The 22,342-nt window shown below is 41.5% G+C and overlaps 1 protein-coding gene across 4 annotated transcripts in view; it reads left to right on the top strand.

Moving 5' to 3' along the window:
* PNOC (prepronociceptin) overlaps positions 1-22,342 on the top strand; it is a 56,492-nt gene that overhangs the window by 19,580 nt on the left and 14,570 nt on the right. For 3 of the 4 annotated variants that reach the window (XM_043987086.1, XM_043987084.1, XM_043987082.1), the window contains one exon: positions 4,826-4,976. In XM_043987086.1, the coding sequence (XP_043843021.1) occupies positions 4,851-4,976 (126 nt within the window). In that variant the 5' untranslated portion in view covers positions 4,826-4,850. The remainder of the gene's footprint in view (positions 1-4,825; positions 4,977-22,342) is intronic. The other variant, XM_043987085.1, reaches the window with a different exon arrangement.

The raw sequence follows: 22,342 nt of genomic DNA, 5'->3' as shown, positions 1-22,342 counted from the left end.
GCTTCAAGGAGCAAATAAAAAATTTTAAAAAGGGATGGAAAAGGTAGAGAGGAATTCTTGCCTGAGTCAGGAATTAATCTGAGATATAGAAGATATGTGACATAGAGAAGAAAAGGAAGAAAGGATCAATGAAGATTTGAAACTATAATAGGTATAGGGCTTTTTCCTATAGAGGAGTGAGCTGGAATGTCTTGGAGGGAAATAGATTTTTGTGCTTCCAAGAACGATGCAGATCCACAGATTTCATCAAGTAGTGAGCAGAGGAAGAAGAGTGAAGCAGTGGTGATACTGTGCTGAGTAACAGTGAATTAGATAACCCATTTCTGTTAATTCATGTGGGGAACAAGAATGCCACCCAAAGAATGGGCACTTTGGATGATTTCAAGTCACCAAGTCCAATTTACCTATCTCTGAGGGTCCTGAAAGAATTGGCAGGTGTGATTGCTGGGCCACTATCATGGACTGGAGAATGGCCAAGATTGTTCTGATCCCCCCCACCACCACCACCAAAGAAAGGGTGGTAGAAAACACACTCTATAATATAAAGGCTAGGGAGCTTGATTGATTCTTGACAAAATTATACAAGTTTTTTATCAAAGGCCTGGTTAATGAATATCTAGTGATCACAAAGAGCCAGCATGGCTACATCAAGAGTAAAGTATACCAAACTAAACATTATTTCATTTTTGTGATAGGTTTCTAATAGGTTTACTAAACCAGTAGAACAAGGGACTACTGTGAATATAGTTTACCAAGAATTTATCCAATTTATCATGCTATTCCTGTGGATAAGCCAGAGAGATTCAGACCGTATTAGAGTAAATCTAAGTGTATTCAGAACCAATTGAGTAGCTGGACTAAAAAACAAAAGTAATTATTATTTCAATGACAGCTTAGAAAAAGGTCTCTGGTGGAGTATCCTGGGGATTTGTTCTTGGATCTGTACTGTTTAACATTTTTATAAATAACTTAGATAAAAGTATATATGCTGGGGGCAACTAGGTGGCACAGTGGATAAAGCATCAGTCCTGGATTCAGGAGTACCTGAGTTCAATTCTGGCCTCAGACACTTGACACTTACTAGCTGTGTGACCCTGGGCAAGTCACTTAACCCTTATTGCCCTACAAAAAAAAATATATGGTTTGCTTATCAAATTTACAGCTGGCATAGAACAAAGAGAGATAACTAACACACTAGATGACAAGTTTAGCATCCAAAAATCTCCACAGATTAGAATGTTAGTCCCACTCTATTAAAATGAAAATTAATAGGGATGAATATAAATTTTTACACGGATTAAAAAATCAACTTCCCAGGTACCAGATGGCAGAGACACAGATAGATGATCATTTGTCTGAAAAAGATCAGGGGCTTTCAGAGGGTCAAAAACTCAATATGCATCAGTAATGTAGTATGGCGGCCAAAAAAAGTTAATGTGATAGTTTAAAGCTGCTCTAAGAGAGGACATTGATTGAAAAGCATCCAGAGGAGTCTGAGCAGGAGGGTAAAAGACCTCAAGATCAGGCCATATGAGGATCTGTTAAAACATTTGGGCATATTTAGCCCAAAATTTAGGGGGATCGTGATAGGTGCTATCAAGTATTTGAAGGGCTGTCCATGTAGAAGAGCAATTAAGATTTGTTCTGCTTGGCCCCACAAGGCAGAACCAGGTAGCAATGAATCATTCAACAAGAATTCATTAAGTACCTACTATGTGCTTGAGATAATTTTTTTTTAATGAAAAAAATTTTTCCTTTCAAGGAGTTTCCATTCTAAGTGTGAAGAAAACAGACTATTTGGCCAGGTAATAAATATTTATTAAGTATTTATTATGGGTTAGGCACTGTACTAAGCACTAGGAATACAAAAAAAAAAAAGCAACAGGAAAGACAGTGCATCCCCTGCTCTCAAGGCGCTTCCATTTTAATAGTGGAAGACAACACGAAGAAGGGAACTGAAAAGAGAATGAATGAGGAAAGTACCACGGTAAAGTCTAGAGAGTCAGAAGCAAGTCCTGTCAGCCTGGAGCCTTCCCCAAAAGGAACTCGTGAATGGGAGACTGGGGCAGCATGGCCAAAGGATGCTCCAGGGTAACAAGACAGCTGGGGAATGATGAAGAAGTCTGGAGAACGGAAGTTGTAGAGGGGCAGAATTCGTGCCGACATAAGGAAAAGCTTCCTATTGTTTGAAAGCTATCCAAAAAGAAATAGGCTGCCTGGGGAGGGGGAGGGGTGGAGAGAGTAGGCTTCCCCCCCACCCTTACTAAAGGCCTTCAAGCCAAAGCTGGACAAAAAATGATCAGACAGGTGTATTGTCAAGGATATACTCATTTATATATGGGTTGGACTAGATGGACTCTGAGGTCCTTCCGAATTTTGAAATTCTGCTTTTGACCAATGCACCTGAGCAGGGAAATCTCTGATGAGCTCATATCTTAGAAGAACCTTTGTAAAAGATAGAAACAAGGGCACCTAACCAAGGACAAATCCTCAAGAGTGTCATTAACCAGTCAGAACAGCGTTTGGCAAGAGTCCAGAATGAAATGAGGTTTATGAGGGGGGAAAGAGCAACAAAAAAGGCAAAAAATTGAAAAAGGGATAGAAATACACAGAAATGTAGAAAGATTTCTATGAAATAACAAAAATTGGAAAAGGCAGAAGCAGAAGAATGGAGCATTGCTGACTAAGATCATAGAAGAGGACAAATTGAATGAGAATGAATAGAGAAAGTGATTGAAAAATTGTTATGGTACTTTCTATGTTTAAATTAAATAATAAGAGTGGTTGATTGTGCTGATGTCCAATAATTAGGTTTTAATTAAATTTCTATTTTATTTTAAAGGGAATGGTTAAGTTCATTCTTTGGGGAATGTTGTAAAATATAAACAGATGACAAAAATAAGGTGAAACTATTCAATTTCTATCTTGTTTTGTTTTACCAAATAAGATGAGTTATCTCCAGGCTGAAAACAGTAGAATGGCAAAATCTCCAAAAGGGAATTGAAGCTCAAAAAGAGGCATCATGGTGCAATGGAAAGAGTGTGGGATTTGAAGTCAAAGGAACTGAGTTCAAATCCTGACTACTACTTGTGTAACCTTTAGCAGGGTGCAACTAGTTGGCCCTTGAGTCAGGAGGCCCTGAGTTCAAATTCAGCCTCAAACACTTACTAGCTGTGTAACCCTGGGCAAGTCACTTAACTCTGCCTCAGTTTCCTCATCTGTAAAATGATCTGGAGAAGGAAATGGCAAACCACTCCAGTATCTTTGCCAAGAAAACCCCAAATGGGGTCACAGAAAGTTGAACATGACTCAACAACAATAATATCAAATCTTTAGCAACTCACTTAACCTCTCTAGCTTCAATGCCCCCATCTATAGAATGAGAGAGTCGAATTAGATTATCCTAAAGGTTCCTTCCAGCTCTGCATCTATGATCTATGATTCTATTATAGGGGCTTTGTGAAGTTCTATATAAACGTCATCTATGATTACTATTGGGTGACAGATTAGACTAGATAATATCTAAGGTTGCTTCCAACTCTGTGATTCTATAATTAAGCACCTGGAAAATGATGCGTTGTCCTTTCTTTCCTCTATGAAAATGATATACTGTGCTTTGAATTCTTTTCCCAGTAGTGATAGATTTGAGCTGGGTTTATTCATAAGCTTTTTTCTGATTTCCCACTATAAATAAAAGCATGCCTTTAAGATTTGGTCAGGATTAAGAATTTGGTATAGATTTTGACCAACTAAGGAGTGTGTATGTGTGTGTCCCTGTAGGAGGCTTGGTCTGTGTGGGAATGAAACATCTATTTTTTTATTCTAGTTCTAGTATGTTTTGTTTTGGGGGGGTGGGGCAACGAGGGTTAAGTGACTTGCCCAGGGCCACACAGCTAGTAAGTGTCAAGTGTCTGAGGCCAGATTTGAACTCAGGTACTCCTGAATCCAGGACCGGTGCTTTATCCACCATACCACCTTGCTGCCCCAGGTTCTAGTATGTTTTAAACACTCAGGCTAACCAACCTAGCTTTATCTGGAAATAACCCCAATAGAGCTACCCCTAATAATTTCCCTAAGCACAAAAGGGCAGTCAGGCTGGATCTAAAACAATTACACTGGCCATTTTTCAACACACTCTTGAAAGGAGAATCTGAAGAGGTCTATCATCCCCTTCCTCTTCTTTGGCATTTCCATGGGTATGCTGGAGCTAACTCATTCTGACTAAGTTGCTGATTGTTAAATACCTCAGAAATCAGCTAACACCACAAGTTAGGGTTTGATTGACTGCTTTGTGGATCATCTAGAGTCTAGACTTAAGAAAATATTGCTGGGGCAGCTAGGTGGCGCAGTGGATAAAGCACCGGCCCTGGATTCAGGAGGACCTGAGTTCAAATCCAGCCTCAAACACTTGACACTTACTAGCTGTGTGACCCTGGGCAAGTCACTTAACCCCCACTGCCCTGCAAAAAAAAAAAGAAAGAAAGAAAAAGAAAATATTGGCAATAATGTAGATTACACTTAAAAGTGTATTGCGGAGGGCAGCTAGGTGGCACAGTGGATAGAGCACCGACCCTGGAGTCAGGAGGTACCTGAATTCAAATCTGGCCTCAGACACTTAACACTTACTGGCTGTGTGACCCTAGGCAAGTCATTTAACCCCAATTGCCTCACCCCCCCAAAAAAAAAAGGTGTTTTGTGGTTTTCAGAAAGCTGAGTGTTAAACATTTGCCAGCACATCCCTTCATTCCCCTCACCCTTCCTGTGTGTTAGAAATCCTTAGCCTAGATGCTTTCCCCACTGAACTGCCCTCTCTTTTGTCTTTCAGTAGCTCCCTTCCTGCCTCCAACATCATGAAAACCCTGCTCTGTGATCTCCTGTTGCTGGGCCTCTTCTCCAACGTTTTCAGCGACTGTCAGAAGGATTGTTTGACATGTAGAGAAAAGCTTCACCCTTCCCGGGACAACTTCAATGTTAATGTAAGCAAGATCACACCTAGGTATTCTTGAACCCCTGCAGGTAGTACAGTTATCCCTTTCACATCTGGGTAGAAAGGAAGACGTGTGGGAGGGGGATTGTTAGGAGCTCAGAGTCCCTGTGATCTGGAAAATTCATGTAAAATTTTTTGGCAGTCTCTTCATACCAGAGAAAAAGTCTGAATTTTTTCTTTTTCTTTTATGGGGTGTTTACAGTATTAAAAATAAAATATGTTGACATTGTATGATATCAAACATATATTTTATGCATTTCTGAGTTTCTAAACCTTTTCTCCAAAAATTCCTATCTAATTTCTCATGCAGAGGCAGCTAGGTGGCACAGTGGATAAAGCACTGGCCCTGGATTCAAGAGGCCTCAGACACTTAACACTTACTAGCTGTGTGACCCTGGGCAAGTTACTTAATGTTCATTACCCCTCAAAAAAATTACTTAGGCAGACCCTCGATATAGCAAAACTTCAATGGGGAAAGTTGTGATATGGAAGGGATAACCATACTGTATTCCTTCATCTTGCCATGTTCAATTCTGCCAGGCCTGAGTTCCCACAACCTGCAACACTGGAGGGTGGGCCAGAGGAGATGCCCCCAGTCTGTAAGCACACATATCACGTTAGAATAGCTCCGCAGGCCTATTTTCATCATGCTTACACTCCTCAAATCTTAGCTTTTCAGTCTAATGTTACATAAATTGATTGATTCTGACAAAGTTAATTTTTATAGAAATTCCTTTCTCAGCTGATCCTGCCAAATAACAAACAGGAGAATTATTCCTCTCCTGGCATTATATTTTAGTTTTTAATTGATTTAGTTTAATGAATATTATTAAGCACCTAATGCATGGAAGGCCCTAGAAAGAAAAAAATTGGAGAAGACCCAACCCTTCTCCTCAGGGAGTTTAGCATTTCATAAAGGAAAAAAAGGCAGGTATGAAGATAAAAATGATGTGAATTAGAATATGCCAAGTGTGTTTTATGGGGAAGCTAGATGATACAGTGGATGGAGTGCCAGGCCTGGAGTCAGGAAGATTCATCTTCCTGAATTTAAATCTGGCTTCAGACACTTACTAGCTTTGTGACCCTGGGCAAGTCACTTAACCCTGTTTGCCTCAGTTTCCTCATCTGGAGAAGGAAATGTCAAACCACTTCAGTATCTTTGCCAAGAAAATCCCAAGTGGGGTCACGAAGATTCAGACAGGACTAAACAACAATAACGTGTGTTCTATAGGAACAAAGAGATAGGTACAATAAGGAAGATATTACATCCACCTGAGAGAATCAGGGAGGGCTTCTAGCAGGATCATTGGAAGATTGATGGAGAGCTTGAAGGCACCTAAGAGGTCATCGAGTTCAACCTTTTCCTTTTACAGATGTAGCCCTAAAGATCAGAGAGGTTAAGCTTAAGGTCACACAGGTACTAAACCCCAGTGCTGGGATTCAAACCCAGGTCCTCTGACTTCAGGCCTAGCAACCTTTCCGCTGTGCTATGCCATCTCCCACTTCTCACATAAGATGGTGCATCTCAAGCCTCTCAAGCTTTTAAAAATGCCCACACCATTAAATATGTAATGTTAATAAGCAGCTAGATGGTACAGTAGACAGAGCACTGGACCTGGAGTCAGGAGGTCTTGAGTTCAAATTTTACTTCAGACACTAGCTGTGCGACCATGGACAAGTCATTTATGACTTGCCTATCCACCTCAATTTCCTCATCTACAAAATGGGGATAATAATAATAATAACCCCCAGATTTGCTGTGAAGATAAAAATAAGATATTATATATACATATAAATGCACATGTAAAATTTGTAATATATGCAGAAAGCAAGCACATTATTGAAATGGATCTAGCACTGACATTCGATGCTGCCCTCCTTCACATCCTGCCAACCTCCCCATCAGGCTCTGACCTCTGCTCTCCTTTTAAGACTTCTGGTCAGTGTAGAAGTCATCTGAGTAGAGATGCTGACAGCATAGCCCAGAAGGGCAGAACCTCTGCTCTGGTCCATCAGGACTTCAATGCAACAAACATGTACTCAGGACCACTAATGCTGCTGCCCCTTGTCTTGACCAGCTGGCTGACATGGAACAGGGCCAAATAACACAGTAGGCATGATTGAAAGGGATACTTGAGTCTGGTTTGGGGATATTGTGAGGGGGTAGATCCAGCTGCAGATGCTTGGATTTCCTCCCATTTTGGAAAGCTTCCTCTCCCCTCCATAGCCCCTCAGGGGACCTAGCTGGTAGCAAAGCCAAGTAACTTCAATTTTTATTCTGGGCAGCCCACTGGCCCCCAAAGCACCCTCCTCCTGCCAAATCCTAGCCTGCTGTCTTCTGCAGGCTCCCCAGCCCTGAAGTAGTCACTTGCACATACTCTTGAAAGGCCCTTGAAAATGGTGATAGACCCAGTCTTGTCTCATCTGAAAGTCCTGTCTCAAAGAGACTGGGACTTGGGCAGCCTTGATTTGAGGGCCTACTAAATATTCTAATCCATGATCCTATGAGGAACCTAGAGAGGAGTCCACAAAAGCCTGGCCTAGATCATTAGAAACCACCAATGATGAACCTGAAAAGGACCTTAGAGACCACCCTGTCCAAGTCCTTCCTTCTGCATGAGAAAACTGAAGACATGAGCTTTGTAGTGGCAGAGCTAGAACTAGAACCCAGAGCTCCAGGTTGCTGCTCCTAGGATCCTTCTGCCACACTGAGAGACTATAGGAACAGGTGAAAAGAAATCAGCTGTGCTGGCCAGGGCTTAAGGGATAGTAAACTGAGCAAGGTGGGTTCAGAAGTGAGAAGGGGATTGTTACTCTCAAGGAATACCCTCTTGCTGTGAGTATGTATGCAGGAGGGGAGAAACTCACCATCACTTTCTTTCCCCCAACAATTATGGTTTTTCTATTTTTTTAAAGATAGTGTAGCATAGTGGTTGCTGAATTTGCAGCCACAGAATTTGGATTTCTATCCTGGCTCTGCCTGCTCTCTGACCTTGAGCAAGTGAACCTTTCTGGCCTCAGTTTTCTGTACAAGGGCAGGAAGGATGAAATAGATGAATACCAAAGTCCCTTCTGTCTCTAAACCTCTGATCCTAAAACTAATATGCATAAATTATACCTGGCATTACATAGGCTATGTAAGAAGGATAGGGATTGGACCCATGATTTCATTGGAATGGAAACCTGCCAGATGGGGAAACTCTCTACCAGTTCAGGCAAGAACCTTCTCTGCTGTTTGTAATCATTGAAATTGCCAAAAGCACTGAGGTTAAGTGACTTGCCCAGGGTCACTCAATCAGTGTATCTCAGAGACCATACTGGAACCCAAGTCTTCCTGGCTTTGAGACCAGTTCTCTATCTAATACACCAAGCTGCCTCTCTAGGTGAGTGTACTCTACGTCAAAATATAAAGAAATTAAAAGATCCAAGAACAACTAGTTATCTTAAAGAGCAACTAGGTGGTACAGTGGATAGAGCACTGGGCTTTGAGTCAGGAAGACTCATCTTCCTGAGTTCAAATCCAGCCTCAGACACTTATTAGCTGTGTGACTGTGGGCAAGTCACTCAACCTTGTTTGCCTCCGTTTCCTCATCTGTAAAATGAGCTAGAGAAGGAAATGGCAAACCACCCCAGTATCTTTGTCAAGAAAACCCCAAATGGGGTCATGAAGAGTCAGATGCAACTGAAAACTTAAGCAACAACAAAACTTATCTTAAGTGTTCTCAATCATTACTTCATCTAACCTTGGCTTTTCTCCAGGGGCTTTATAAACTGTATGTGCAATATACATGTGAGCTATTACTACCACCAAGTAGTATTCATTCACATTGAATCTCTTCCCTTGAAGTTAAAGCCTCCTGGGACTGGAAAAGCCACTGTAAGCTTCCCTCCAGCATTCGATGCTGTCTAGTGAGAGAGAAACCTCTAGCTGCTCTTCCAATTAGCTCTGAGTGCTAAGAGTTTCTGCCATGTTCTCTTTTACTTCCATCCTTCTTTTCCCACCTTGTGACAAAGAAAAATAGAACCAAGAAGTACAATGCCTTTTGTCTTGGTTCAAACCCAGTGATATCCAGCTGCCATGACTAACCCCTCTGGCAGAAGCAGGCCCACAAGAATGGGGAAGGGCCCAACAGGTGTTGTCAAGCATCTAGCCTCAAAGATCTCACCCAATGGCACAAGGCTTTCCCCTGGAGAATACCAACAGAGAGAGAAAGGGATCCAGGTGAACAGACTCCCCAGAGTACCCCTTTTTCAGGTTTCACCTGATTCTCTTGCCCTTCTTCCTTTCCAAAATAGAACCCTACCACTGCAGTATAGTGTAGCGATCTAAACACCAGCCACAGGCCTGGACTCTTTCTGCTTTTATCCATTGCCTATACTACAAAATGTCTCCAAATGAGAGTGAGGCTGGTGCCTTCTGAGTATGAAAAGTTTTTTCTCTCCAGCCCCATGCCTTCCTAATAATTATAAATCCTGATCAGAAAAAGACAAACCTCCTTTATATATTATAGAGCAACTTCACCCAGCCAGCCCATAGCCAAGAAATAGGAATGAAGCAAGGAAGGCTTTGGAGAAAGCAAAATAGATTCACAAAATCAATAAACTAAACTTTATATAGGAAAGCTCCTCTGGCCCTCAACTAGAGTCTATTTCAGGAGAAGAGAAAAAGGGTGAATTAAGCACCTACAACGAGCCAAGCCAGGTGTTGCAGTGGATTGAACACTAGGCCTGGAGTTAGGAAGATTGGAGTTCACATCCAGTCCTAGATACTTACTAGGGATGTGACCCTGGGCAAGTCATTCAACCCTGCTTGCCTCCGTTTCTTCATCTGTAAAATGAAATTAAATGAAGAAGGAAATGGCAAACCTCTCCAGTATCTTTGCCAAGAAAACCCCAAATGGGGTCACCAAGAGTTGGATATGACCAAAAATGATTAAATATGTGCCAGGCACTGTACTAAACCCTTTACAAATATTATCTCATTTGATCCTCATAAGAACCCTGGGAGATGGGAGCTTTATTATCTCTAGTTTACAGTTGAGGAGACTAAGGCAGAGGTCAAGGTCACATGGTTAGTAAGTATCCAAGGCTGGACTTGAACTCAGGACTTCCTGATTTCAGGCCTGGTGTTCTTTCTACTGTCTTTTTTCCCCCTTCCTTCCTTCCTTCCTTCCTTCCTTCCTTCCTTCCTTCCTTCCTTCCTTCCTTCCTTCCTTCCTTCCTTTCTTTCTTTCTTTCTTTCTTTCTTTCTTTTTTGGAGGTAATCAGGGTTAAGTGACTTATCCAGGGTCACATAGCTAGTAAGTGTCTGAAGCCACATTTGAACTGAGGTCTTCCTGACTCCAGACCTGGAGCTCTATCCACTGCGCCTCCTAGCTGCCTCTCCTATAGCACATTAGAAGCAGCAAATTAGAAATGGGATGAGAGACATTAAAAAAAGATGATAAAAGCAGCCACAGGGGCAGCTAGGCGGTGTGGTGGATAAAGCACCAGCCCTGGCTTCAGGAGGACTTCAGACACTTGACACTTACTAGCTGCGTCACCCTAGGCAAGTCACTTAACCCTCATCGTCCTGACAAAAAAAGGGAAAAAAGCAGCCACAAAACAAGCACATAAGCCTAGAGCCATTTTAGGATTACTGATCTAAAGCTGGAAGGGATCATAAAGGCCCACAGAGAGTCAGAGGAGACCTTGGAGGGATCTCAGCCAACCCCTCCTTTTACTCTTGAGGGAAGGGAGGAGCCTCTGGAGAACAAGTGCCTTGTCCAAGGTCACATGCGCTGTAAGCAGCAGACTGGGAGTCCATATTCAGTCCAGCACTTGTTCCACTGATTAAAAACATAGTTTAAAATATTTGCTTGGGGGCAGCTAGATGGCACAGTGGATAGAGCACCAGCCCTGGATTCAAGAGGACCTGAGTTCAAATTCGGACTCAGACACTTAATACTTTACTAGCTGTGTGACCCTGGGCAAGTCACTTAACCCCAATTGCCTCACAAAAAAAGAAAAGAAAAAGAAAAAGAAAATATTTGCTTGGAGAGTTAAACCCTCCACCATGCAGAAAACTCAGCTATTCAAAATAATTCATTTTCCTGCCTATTCCCACCCCGAGAGTCGGGGATTTCTTTGCTGCAGTCCCCTTCTCATGGAACTTTTAAATTGCTTCAAGTATCTCTTCCATCTGGTATCTAGCTACTAGAGATCTCCTCATTAATTAGAAGTTATCACAGCGACAGATCAGGTATTAGACTGCTCTCTGATGGAAACATCTGTTTCAGTGTAAGGAGCCAGGCTTTACAAACTCCAAGTCACAATGGGGGCTGTGTTTTTTAAATACATTTAGGTACCGTCTGTTTTTACTTCACCTACATACATTTCCCTTCCTAGATAGCTTGTAGTAGGCCTTATAATAAAGAAGAAAGAAAGAAATTCAGCAAAACTAGCCAATCTATAGAAAAAGCACCAGGGTACACTCAACAAATACATTTCAACCAAACATGATTAGATTTCCAAGATGAGAGACAAAGTGATTTCTCTGCCCTTTTCTTCTACTTCTTAGGTTGAAGCTCTTACCTGGATGAAAGGTCAATATCCACTTAGGATGTTGATAGGCCCATGAGAGGCTTCCCCATTCTGCTATTGAGAAAACCGGTCTACCAGTATACAATCATCTAGGTATATATAGCGTGTTCAAGGCACAGCAAGGTGACACAGTGGATAGAGCACTAGCCCTGGAGTCAGGAGGACATGAGTTCAAATATGCCCTCAGACACTTGACACTTACTAGCTGTGTGACTTTGGGCAAGTCACTTAACCCCAATTGCCTTAAAACATCCGAGACCGTCTCCAGTCATCTTGATGTATATATTGCCACTGGACCCAGATAGCTCTGGAGGAAAATGTAAAGCTAGTGACTTTGAACATCCCTCCCTCACTTAAATCCAATTTACCTACCCAATGTCATGGTTCTCTTTGAGAACAAAGGACTAAACAACAACAATATAGCGTTCATCCCAAAAAGTATAAACCTTTACAATAACAACAACAATTAATGTTTATATAACACTTTAAAGTCTGCCTGGCATTTTACATATTCATTTGAGTTTAATTTAATAAGTGTTTATTAAACACCTACAATGGGCAAGAGAATGAGTTAAGTGATAGGTATATAAAGGCAAAAATGCCCTGCCCTCAAAGAGCTTACCTTCAACAAATCTCATCTCATTTGAGACTCATAACAACTCTTACGACAACCTTCATTATAGGTGCTGCCATCCTACTTTACAGATGAGGAAACTGAAGCAAACAGAGGTTAAGTGACTTTCCCAGGTTCATACAGCTAGGAAGGGTCTGAACCCACGTTTGAACTTGTTTTCCTTACTCCTCTGTTTGCCTCAATTTCCTCAACTGTAAAATGGGGGTAATAAGATAGACAAGTCAGTAAGTTACTCTGAGACTCAGTTTTCTCATCTGTAAAGTGGAGATAACACTCTCTGTAGTGTAAGCTCATGGAGTTGTTGCAAGGCTTTCAGGATGACTTTTACAGAGTTCTTTGTAAACTTTAAAGCACTTTATAAATGCCAGCTGTTATTGCTCTTGCTAATGTCAAATGCATTTTACTTTATCTCACTGAGAGGTCAAATGCTAATTCCCCACCTTGTGTCCCAAATATCTGGCCTCTGAGCATCCAAGCTGTCATTTACTATGCCTCACTGTAAGACCAGCTTCACCCATTGCACTTGGCACCAGTCTGAGATATTCCAGATGCTCATTCATGCTCTGGCTAAAAATAACTTTCGTTAATGGAGACTGTAGCAAATGCCGCTCGATTGCTTAATAGACCATTAACCAACCATCAGAAAGAGGCAGGTGAATGCCTTAGTCCAAAGGGTAATACATTAAGTTTATATATGCCAACTGCTATTTAAAATGCTGTTGGGGGGTTGGATTCTGTATCTGAGGCTATTTGCCAACAACTTTTAAGGCACTCAATTAGTTTTAATGATTGTCAGCTCCCACTACTTCTATTCTGAGAATAGAACATCCATTAGACTTGGTTATAGAATTTGATTTTCTATCATTAACACAGAATCTAATTGGACCATCTGGTCTTACAAAACCAGGGGCCCACTGAAGGTTTGATAACCCCTAGTTTTAATGTATAATATATTTAATATATATTTTATTTCTTTCCTAATGCTACTTAACTCCATTCAATGGGCATTGTAAGGCTGTCATCTGATAGGATTATTTCCCTAAATTATATGTGTAAAAATTAGTTCTACTCTGTTTGTACTGAAGCAAATCTATGAACGTGTTAAGCATGGACCTTATTTTTTCTTTCTGTGTCTGAGAAACATGCTCAGATTGTATTAATTGTTTCATGCTCCATTCCCCTCTGCCTCTCCTGGGTATGTCCTGTGAGTCAATGGTTTCTTTATCTACAGAGGGCGATGAAACCGCTGTTCCCTGGTGTAGGACTGTTCAGGCATCCTACACCACCAAATGGAAACCTTTGGTGGAAGGAAGGACTTAGGTGGCTCACTTCACTTGGTGTTTGTGTAATTGACCAGAGTGCTTCCCCTGATACATACATACGTCTCATGTGTTTGTGGCGCCATCTTGTCCTAAGAAGATAACAGGCACTTGGGTAGTGAGTGGAATACTGATCAAAAAGACTTTTGTTCAAATATTTCCTTGAATACTTATTAGCTACGTGACCCTGGGGAAGTCACTTAAACTCTCTGCCTCAGTTTCTTTATGTATAAAATGGTGGTAATAATAGCACCTACTTCACAAGGATGCTGTGGAGATAAGGTGTGATAATGCCTGTTGAGCACTTTGCAACCTTAAAGCATTATTTAAATACTAGCTATTATTATGCTATTCTGCCTCTGACACAAGCTGTGTGACCAAGGACAAGTTGTCAAACAGGCAATCACAACATCAGGAGACTTATGTGAAAACCAGGTTTATTACAAGAGAAATGAACATGCTTGTGGAACCCAAAGAGTTCACAATTTATGCAGAAGTTGCCATATTGATGACAGCAGGACAAAGGAAGGAGGAGGTACCAGGAAGTGGTTCCAGGGGTACCAGGAATACCAGCAGTGTGGAGGGGGAGGGGAAAGGTGAAGTAAAGGTGGGAAAGGGACAAAACCCCTCCCAAAGAGGATGGGCAAGATGATGGCAAATGTGCATTCTTTTCCCATGGGAAAGACTTTACTATGAAGATAGGAGGGTCTGCTTATCTGCAAAGGACCCCAGCTGCACAAGCATTTTCCTAGCCTGGCACAAACTGGTTGGCACCTATCTTTCCTCCCAAGGACACACAGGGAATGCAGCTTGGGGTGCAAATGATAAATTATGTCAGCTAGGGGGCAGGGTTTACCCTTGACACATTGAGGGCCTCTTGCATGGCGTAGGCCTAGTGTTTCTGGAAAATATGGCAACTCAAAAAGACAAGTTCGGGGGACCCCTTAACAATCCTTAACATTGTCACACTCCAAAAGTGTGGGTGAAAAAACCAATGGCCCAGGCCAAAGTCCAAGACGGGATCCACTGTCTAAGGATATTTGGGGAGCTGGGGAGGGAGGAGGAAATTAGGAAGAGTTCCTATGAAGAAGTATATGATGAAACCGACACGAGTATGTTCTTTCATTCATCTTTTTATTCAGGAAGTATTTACTAAGTCCTACTATGTATAAGGTACTTAACCAGGCATAAAGACAAAAAAGAAATAATTCCTGCACTCAGGGAGTCTATGTTCTACTGGGGAGGCTACAGTATATACATGGATAAGCAAATACAGAATATAGATCATGTAAATAGAAATAGTTTTTGCTTGTGAGGGGAAAACACTAATAATAGGAAATATCAGGAAAGGGGAGTCATTGGCGGGGGGGGGGGGGGATTTAATAAAAAGGGGAGAGAAGCTCTGGCATCTCATCAACCATTTAGGCTGTGGTACACCTGTGGCAGATCTAACACCCAGGATGATCAAGCTACCAGGCAGGTAGCAGGAGGAAATTCTGCATACAGAGCACACTCTTCAATCTACAAGTTTATACATTCAGGACAGATTCCATGCTGGCTGAGTCATGGGCACAGAGCTCTATGTCAGGGCCTAGGGAAAGGATTCTGGGATCCAGAGGCAGCCTTCCGTAGTAGAAAGAACACTAGATTTGGCATGAGGACAATTGGTTCAAATTCCAGCTCCTAGACTTACTAGCTCTGTGACCTTGGGTGAATCACTTTGCCTTTGTTTGGCTCAGATTCTTCATCTGTTAGGTGCACATAATAAGACACGTTTTACCTACCTCACAGGGTTGTTGTAAGGAATGTACTTTGTAACTCTTAAAACCCTAAGGGAATATGAATGGTTGCGGGTAGGCTTGCTTATAAATGCTTCTGAAACTAGGCAGACAGGGAGAACGAGGACTGGGAATCGATCTCAGACAATAGTTAGACCATAAAAGATTGAATCTGCTAAGGCAGAGAAGAACTAGAAAGATGGAGAGTCCAAGAGATGGAGAGCATGGGTCTAGATAAGTAGTATCGAAAGACGTGTCCAAGGAAATTGTCAAGTCGAAAATAACAATAGTAATGAATGAACAGAAGAACCCTCCAAAGAGAAGTTCTGAGGCTGTTTGATCTATCCCTTGTTTTATTTTATTTACTGGGGATAACTGGGCAGCCCTGGAACCAAAGACATTAAGTGCAGAGATCTACAAGTGAAAGTTGTACCTACACAGAGATGTTGGGATGAGGAGGTCCTCAAAGATGTCCTCCCTGAATCTTCTTGCCTGGATCAGCTACAAATGTAGTCTCTGTACTGGTGTCTCCAGGACAGGAGATCCTTGGACTAGCTGTGGGCGTTTGTCCTGTCTCAGCTTATGAAAGTTTCCTTTTTCAGACATATATCTGACTTCTGGTGATTGGACAGGACAATGGCGGGGGGCTGGTGAAAAGGATGCCCGAAGTGGTTCAATGGCCCATTTTCTTGCCTGAAATGAAGCAAAAGAAAGTATCAGAGAGCTCAAACGATCACATTCTGACCCCACAGAGAAGTATCAAGATGCCCAAAATAATCTATAAATTCTCCTTCTAAAAAAACCAAAAGGCAAATCAGGATCAGTCACCAAATTAGTCAAGGATTAGACAGCGGTTACCTCTGGGCGTCCTCATAGTAGGATGGTGAGGCAGGATTTGGGAACAGGGATTTATTCTTTTATTCAAGAATCAATGATTAGGGTCATCTAGGTGGAGCAGTGGAAAAAGCACTGGCCCTGAATTCAGGAGGACCTGAGTTCAAATCCGGCCTCAGACACTTGATACTTACTAGCTGTGTGACCCTGGGCAAGTCACTTAACCCTCATTGCCCTGTAAAAAATTTAAAAATTTTTTTAAAAAGAATCAATGATTAAATACCTACTACATGTAAATCTGGATGCTAGATGTAGATGCTAAGCAACATTGTTGTTTTTCAGTCCAGTTCTACATAGCTCATTTGGGTTGTTTTTTTTTTTGTAAAGAGATTGGAGTGGTTTGTCGTTTACTTCTCCAGCTCATTTTACAGATGAGGAAACAGAGGCAAACAGGGTTAAGTGACTTATCCAGAGTCACACAGTTAGCAAGTGTCTGAGGCTGGATTTGAACACAGGGAGATTTCTTGATTCCAAGCCCAACACTCTATGCACTATGGCGCCACCTAGCTGCCCATACTAGGCTCCAGGGGACATACAGAGTTGAGACAAACCATGGTTCCTGCCTTCATGGAACTTAGTCTAGAAGAGATATAGGGAATAGAAACATGGATAATGATTATATGCAATGCTATGTGATACATTAGTGAGTTGCCAAAGTGCTACTTGAAGTCAGAGGGAGGGTGGTTGTTATCAGCCAAGGGGACCACAGAAGGTTTTAGGGCAGAGAGGGCATTATGCTGAGTCTGGAGACAGAATTCAACAGGTAAAGAGGGAATGGGTGAGAATTCTAGGTAAGGTTACCTTGGCCAATCTCTCCAGGACAGAGTATACAACTGACCTAGGGAGTGAGGCACAGAGACCAAAGCAAGAACCATAGGTTTAGGCACAGACACCAAGGGAAAGGAATGTGGCTTGCCAGTCACGTAGACACAGTCAACTGACAGTTGAATGAATGGAGCCATTGGCCAATCCTACTAATGACTTGCTGTGCTAAGGATATGAGAAATGCTTTTGAACCAGACTGCAATTTGCATCTCAAAGGACAGCTTGGGGGTACCTTTTCCTTAATGTCTGTCTTAAAAGTAAGAGATGTCTCTGGCACATCCTTTCCTCTAATAACTCATTGGGAACCAATAATCAATGTAGCTGAAGCAAGCTCGAACCCATTTATCTTTTCAGAAGACACTATCTCTGAGTAACACATTTCTGAACCACATAAACTGGGGTAAACTATGTCAAGTGGTATTTCCTTTTGATTATGGCAAAATGACTTCTTCTGGGTTCAAAGGATGCTTTCAAGTATTCAAGTATTTGGGGTTAGGGACACAAATTCCATGTTTACGCTATTGATGCCCTTAATAATTTTGTACAGTTCAGCCATGGTTTTATCAGACTTTGAATAGGCTTAGGCTTCCTGAGATTTTTTTTCTTCCTTTGTCTTCATAAAGAAGTCACTTCATTCTCTGAATCATTTTAATTGCCCCCTTTTTGGCTATTTTCATTCTGTTGTGTCTTTGTTTCTTATATACCTTTTGTTTCTTTTTCCCCATACTCCCACTGAAAGAGAGAGAGAGAGAGAAAGAGAGAGAGAGAGAGAGAGAGAGAGAGAGAGAGAGAGAGAGAGAGAGAGGGAGGGAGGGAGGGAGGGAGGGAGAGGAAAAACAGAGCAGAACAATACAAAGTACACCTTCCATACAAATAGACATATCATCCTGTCATTTTGTACAAGGTAGAATACTGTTTTCTAGTTTGCATGTAATCCTCTTTATGACAATGTCTGTCATTTTGTTGGCTTTTGGGGGGGCCATAACAGCATATTAAATTGATGCCTTTTTAGAGAACATTCTACAGGGCCTTTTAGATCCTTTCTTGGGTTGAAGCTAAAAGCTCCGAGAGAATCACAGAGACAGAGGCAAAAAGAGCCTCAGTGGCCATCTGGTTCTACCTTTACCAAAGGACAAATACCCTCTACAACACACCCTGCTCCCCAGTGCCAATGACTTCCTTATTCTTCTTCTAGCTCCCAACTGGGAGTATTTTTATTGACTCTGCCCATGACTGGAATACTCTCTCTCCTCATCTCCACTTCTGAGCTTCCTTTAAGTCCCAGAAAAAAATCCAACCTTCCAAAGGAAGCCTTTCCTGGTCCCCTTTACTTCTAGTGCCTTCCCTCTATAGATTATTGCGAATTTATCCTGCTTTTGTAGCTTGTTTGTACATGGCTGTTTGCATGTTGTCTCACTCATTGGGCTGTGAAGAGAGGTGAGGGGAGGGAGGAAGAGGGGGGGAGGGAGGGAGAAAGAGAGAGAGAGAGAGAGAGAGAGAGGGAGAGGGAGGGAGAGAGAGACAGAGAGGGAGGGGGAGGGGGGGAGACAGAGAGAGAGATTACATTCCAGACACTGTGCTAAACTCGGAGTATACATATAAAATCAGAGCCTACCTTTTACCTCTCTTCCTATTCCTAGTACCTGGTGCATTAGATGCGTAATAAATGTCTATTGACTGACTGACATCTCTACAACTTCCAACTGTTTCTCTTAGTTCTGATGCCTAGAGAGAAGGAGAACAAGCCTATCTAATCCCTCTTCCACATGACAGTCCTTTACTTAAAAATAGCAATCAAGCCCCACTGTCTGTGGGGCATGGCATTCAATCCTTTGATCATCCAAGTACCATTTCTTTCATGGACAGCTACATGGAGCCATAGTGCATAGAACAATGGCCCTGGAATCAGGAAGACTCATCTTCCTGAATTCAAATCTGGTCTCAGATACTTACTAGCTGTGTGACCCTGGGCGGGTCACTTCCACCCTGTTTGCCTCAGTTTCCTCATCTGTAAAATGGGCTGGAGAAGGAAAATGGCAAACCCCTTCGGTATCTTTGCCAAAGAAAACTCCAAATGGTGTCACAAAGAGTCAGACAGGACTGACTCGACTGCACAACAGCAACCCCCTTCTCCAATGTGACATTTGCTGATACTGTTCCTAAAAAAAGAGGTGCCTTGAATGCAGAACAAAAATCAAATATGATCTGACCAGGGAAAAAATTGGCAAGATTACCACATTCCTCCTTCTGAATATGAAAACTGTTAATGTGGCCTTTGATTCTCAACTTTTTGGACTTGTTTTCCTATGCTGTTAACTCCAATTGAGCGTGCAGTCCTCTAAACCCCCTATATCTTAGATGCTTTTGTTCCCAATCCATTATGTTGTGATTGCCTGCCCGAAAGCTCAGATTGTAATTTTTCTGCCCACTCCTACGGTCTCGTGAGACCTTCATGCCATTTATCTCTGTCAGCTTGGCATTTTATTGCCCAGAAGAATTTGTCAACTGTGAACCTGGAAATTTCGTTGCAATACTTCTCCGAGGTTATTTATAAAAATATTAAACGAGACCAGTTTCAGAACCAGGCACCAGGGTTTTCCATTATGAACACTTCTCTAGCTAGAGAAGCCCCTGTTTATTCCCAAATATTGTTCTCCCGTTTTCAACTCCATTCCTTAGCCACTTAAAAATGCTTCTGCGCATCACAAGGGAACACAGGGGCTCTTTAGGGAGGCATTATTATATAAAGAAAAGAGCAGTGAACTCAGCAGGTCAAGAGACCTGGCTTCTGAGTTTTGCCTCCAATGCTTCCTAAATATATAACTAGATTTCACCATTCTAAGCCTCGATTTTCACATCTGCAAAGCAGGTATAATCATATTCTTATTAACGGCTTCTCAGGTTGTTTTAAGGAAAGTACTTTGTAAACCTCTTTAAAAGGTAGAGAAATATGAGCTATTGATATTTTAACTGGTTTTGATGCATAATCTTTCCAAATGCTTTTTGAAAGCCTAAATAATGTCTACTGATTGCCCACTGTTCCTGTGCTTATTCATTCCCTTAAAGAACTCTGGTAGATTAATATATCCTGCTTTCTTTCCTATAGAAACAATATTTCCTTTTCACTTCTAGGCATTTAGGTGATGGGGTCAAGAGGGCCAGACTTAAATTCAGGAAGACATGAGTTCAAATCCTGCCTAAAAACATACCTACTAATGATATAATCCTGGGCAAGTCAATTAATAACATTAGATTAAGCAGGGATATCAATTGGTGCAAAAATTTAATTATAATTGTACTTTGAAATAAAATTGTTCATCCTCTATTTTCTTTGCCTTGTGCATAAAAAAATTATATTGCATCAATTGGCATGGCCTGGATCTTAGAGGTTTTCTTTTTTTTTTTTTTTTTTTTTGCAGGGCAATGAGGGTTAAGTGACTTGCCCAGGATCACACAGCTAGTAAGTATCAAATGTCTGAGGCCAGATTTGAACTCAGGTCTTCCTGAATCCAGGGCCTGTGCTTTATCCACTGTGCCACCTAGCTACCCCTCTTAGAGGTATTCTTAAATTCTATTCCTTTTAGTTAGGCAGAAATTAAACCAAGAACTAGTCCTTAAGCCAATAAGAATGCATAATAACAGGTAGCATTTGAGTAGTACTTTAAACTTTGCTAAGTGCTTTACATGTCATTAGATCCTCACAACAACTCTTTGAGGTACATTCTATTATTATCCCCATTTTACAGTTGAGTAAACTATAGCTGAGACAGGTCAGTCTTTTTTTTCACGTTGATTAACTAAGTTCTTATTCTAAAAGGATGATTCTTGCATTTGTGAAATGTCACATATTGGGGAGGAGAGATGAGTGCATGGGAGGGGAGGAGGGAACCAAAATGTTTCCCAAAGAAAAACCAGAGTCACACAGAATCAGAAAATTGGAAGTGAGTTGGACAGGACCCCTAGCACCTATCTAAGTCTAGCCCATACCTCAAAAGAACCTTCCTTCAATATTTCAAAACTACAAGGACAACATGATTTCATAAATCTGAGTAGCCCCCTCCACTGAAGACTTAGATAACAGTGACTCAGATAACTGAACTGCCATAGGGGTTGTTTCTGAAAAATTCATTACCTTCTAGTCAACTGAACAATGAACCTCCCCACACTTACTGCGGGTGATCCTCAGACATAGTCCAGCAGAGTAGCCATTGAGTGAGATAGTAAATAGAGAGCTTGGGTTGGGGTCGAGTCCTGTTTTAGTCACTTACTCCCATGTAACCCTAGGCAAGCATACTGTTGAACAAGTTGCTATTGTTATGTGGTATTTTTCAATCATGTTTGACTCTCCATGTCCCCATTTGGGGTTTCCTTGGCAAAGATGCTGGAGTGGTTTGCCATTTCCTTCTCCAGCTCATTTGACAGATGAGTAAACTGAAGCAAACAGGATGAAGTGACTTGCCCGGGGTTACACTGCTAATAAGTATCTGAGGCCAGATTTGAACTCAGGCAGGTAAATTTTATTGATATGCTTTGTTTTTCTACATTTCCCACTATATCCTTCCCCTCACCCTCTCTCAGAGAGCTATCCCTTGTGATAAAGAATAAAGAAATAAGAAAAAAAGTTCCACAAAACTAATCAACATATTTTTTAAAAGCCTGATATTGTATGCAGCATTCTCTACAGGCAGCTAGGCTACAATGGAGAGTGTGCTAGGGCTGGCATAAGGAAGATCTCCATCTCAGACGCTTAACACATATGTGACCCTGCTCAAATCACTTGACTTCTCTTTCCCTCAGTATTCTCATCTGCAAAATGAGGACAATACTTCCCAGGGTTCTTTTGCAGATTAAATGAGATAATGATTTTAAAGTGCCTGGCACATAGTAAGCACTATAAAAATGTTAGTTATTATTATAATTTTTACTAGCCCTCAGTTTCCTTATCTGTAAAGTGGATTCAATGAGTACATACCTATCAGGGTTTTTGTAAGGATCAAATGAGATCCTTGTAAAGCATGTAGTGCAGTGCATAGTAGGTGCTATATAAATGTTAACTATCATCATCATTATTGATATTATTATTCCCCATGCCCCACCCCTCTACAAAGAAGTCTCTTCTCATATCTTTTCCTTAGGGGTGAAACTGGGTTATCATAATTTCTCAGCATTCGGCTTTATTTTGTTGTTGGTGTTTCATTTTACACTGTTGTAGTCATTGAGTGTGTTATTTTAATGGGTCTGTTTCTTTTACTTTGCATCAGTTCTTCCCATGATTCTCTGTATTTGTCAGAGTCACTTACAAGGCAGTACTATCCCATTGCAT

The sequence above is a fragment of the Dromiciops gliroides genome, chromosome 2 (genome assembly GCF_019393635.1).
Source record: "Dromiciops gliroides isolate mDroGli1 chromosome 2, mDroGli1.pri, whole genome shotgun sequence".
NCBI classification, from domain to species: Eukaryota; Metazoa; Chordata; class Mammalia; order Microbiotheria; family Microbiotheriidae; genus Dromiciops; species Dromiciops gliroides.
The sequence above is the reverse complement of the archived record's forward strand: the minus strand, read 5'-3'. Positions and strand labels throughout refer to the sequence as shown.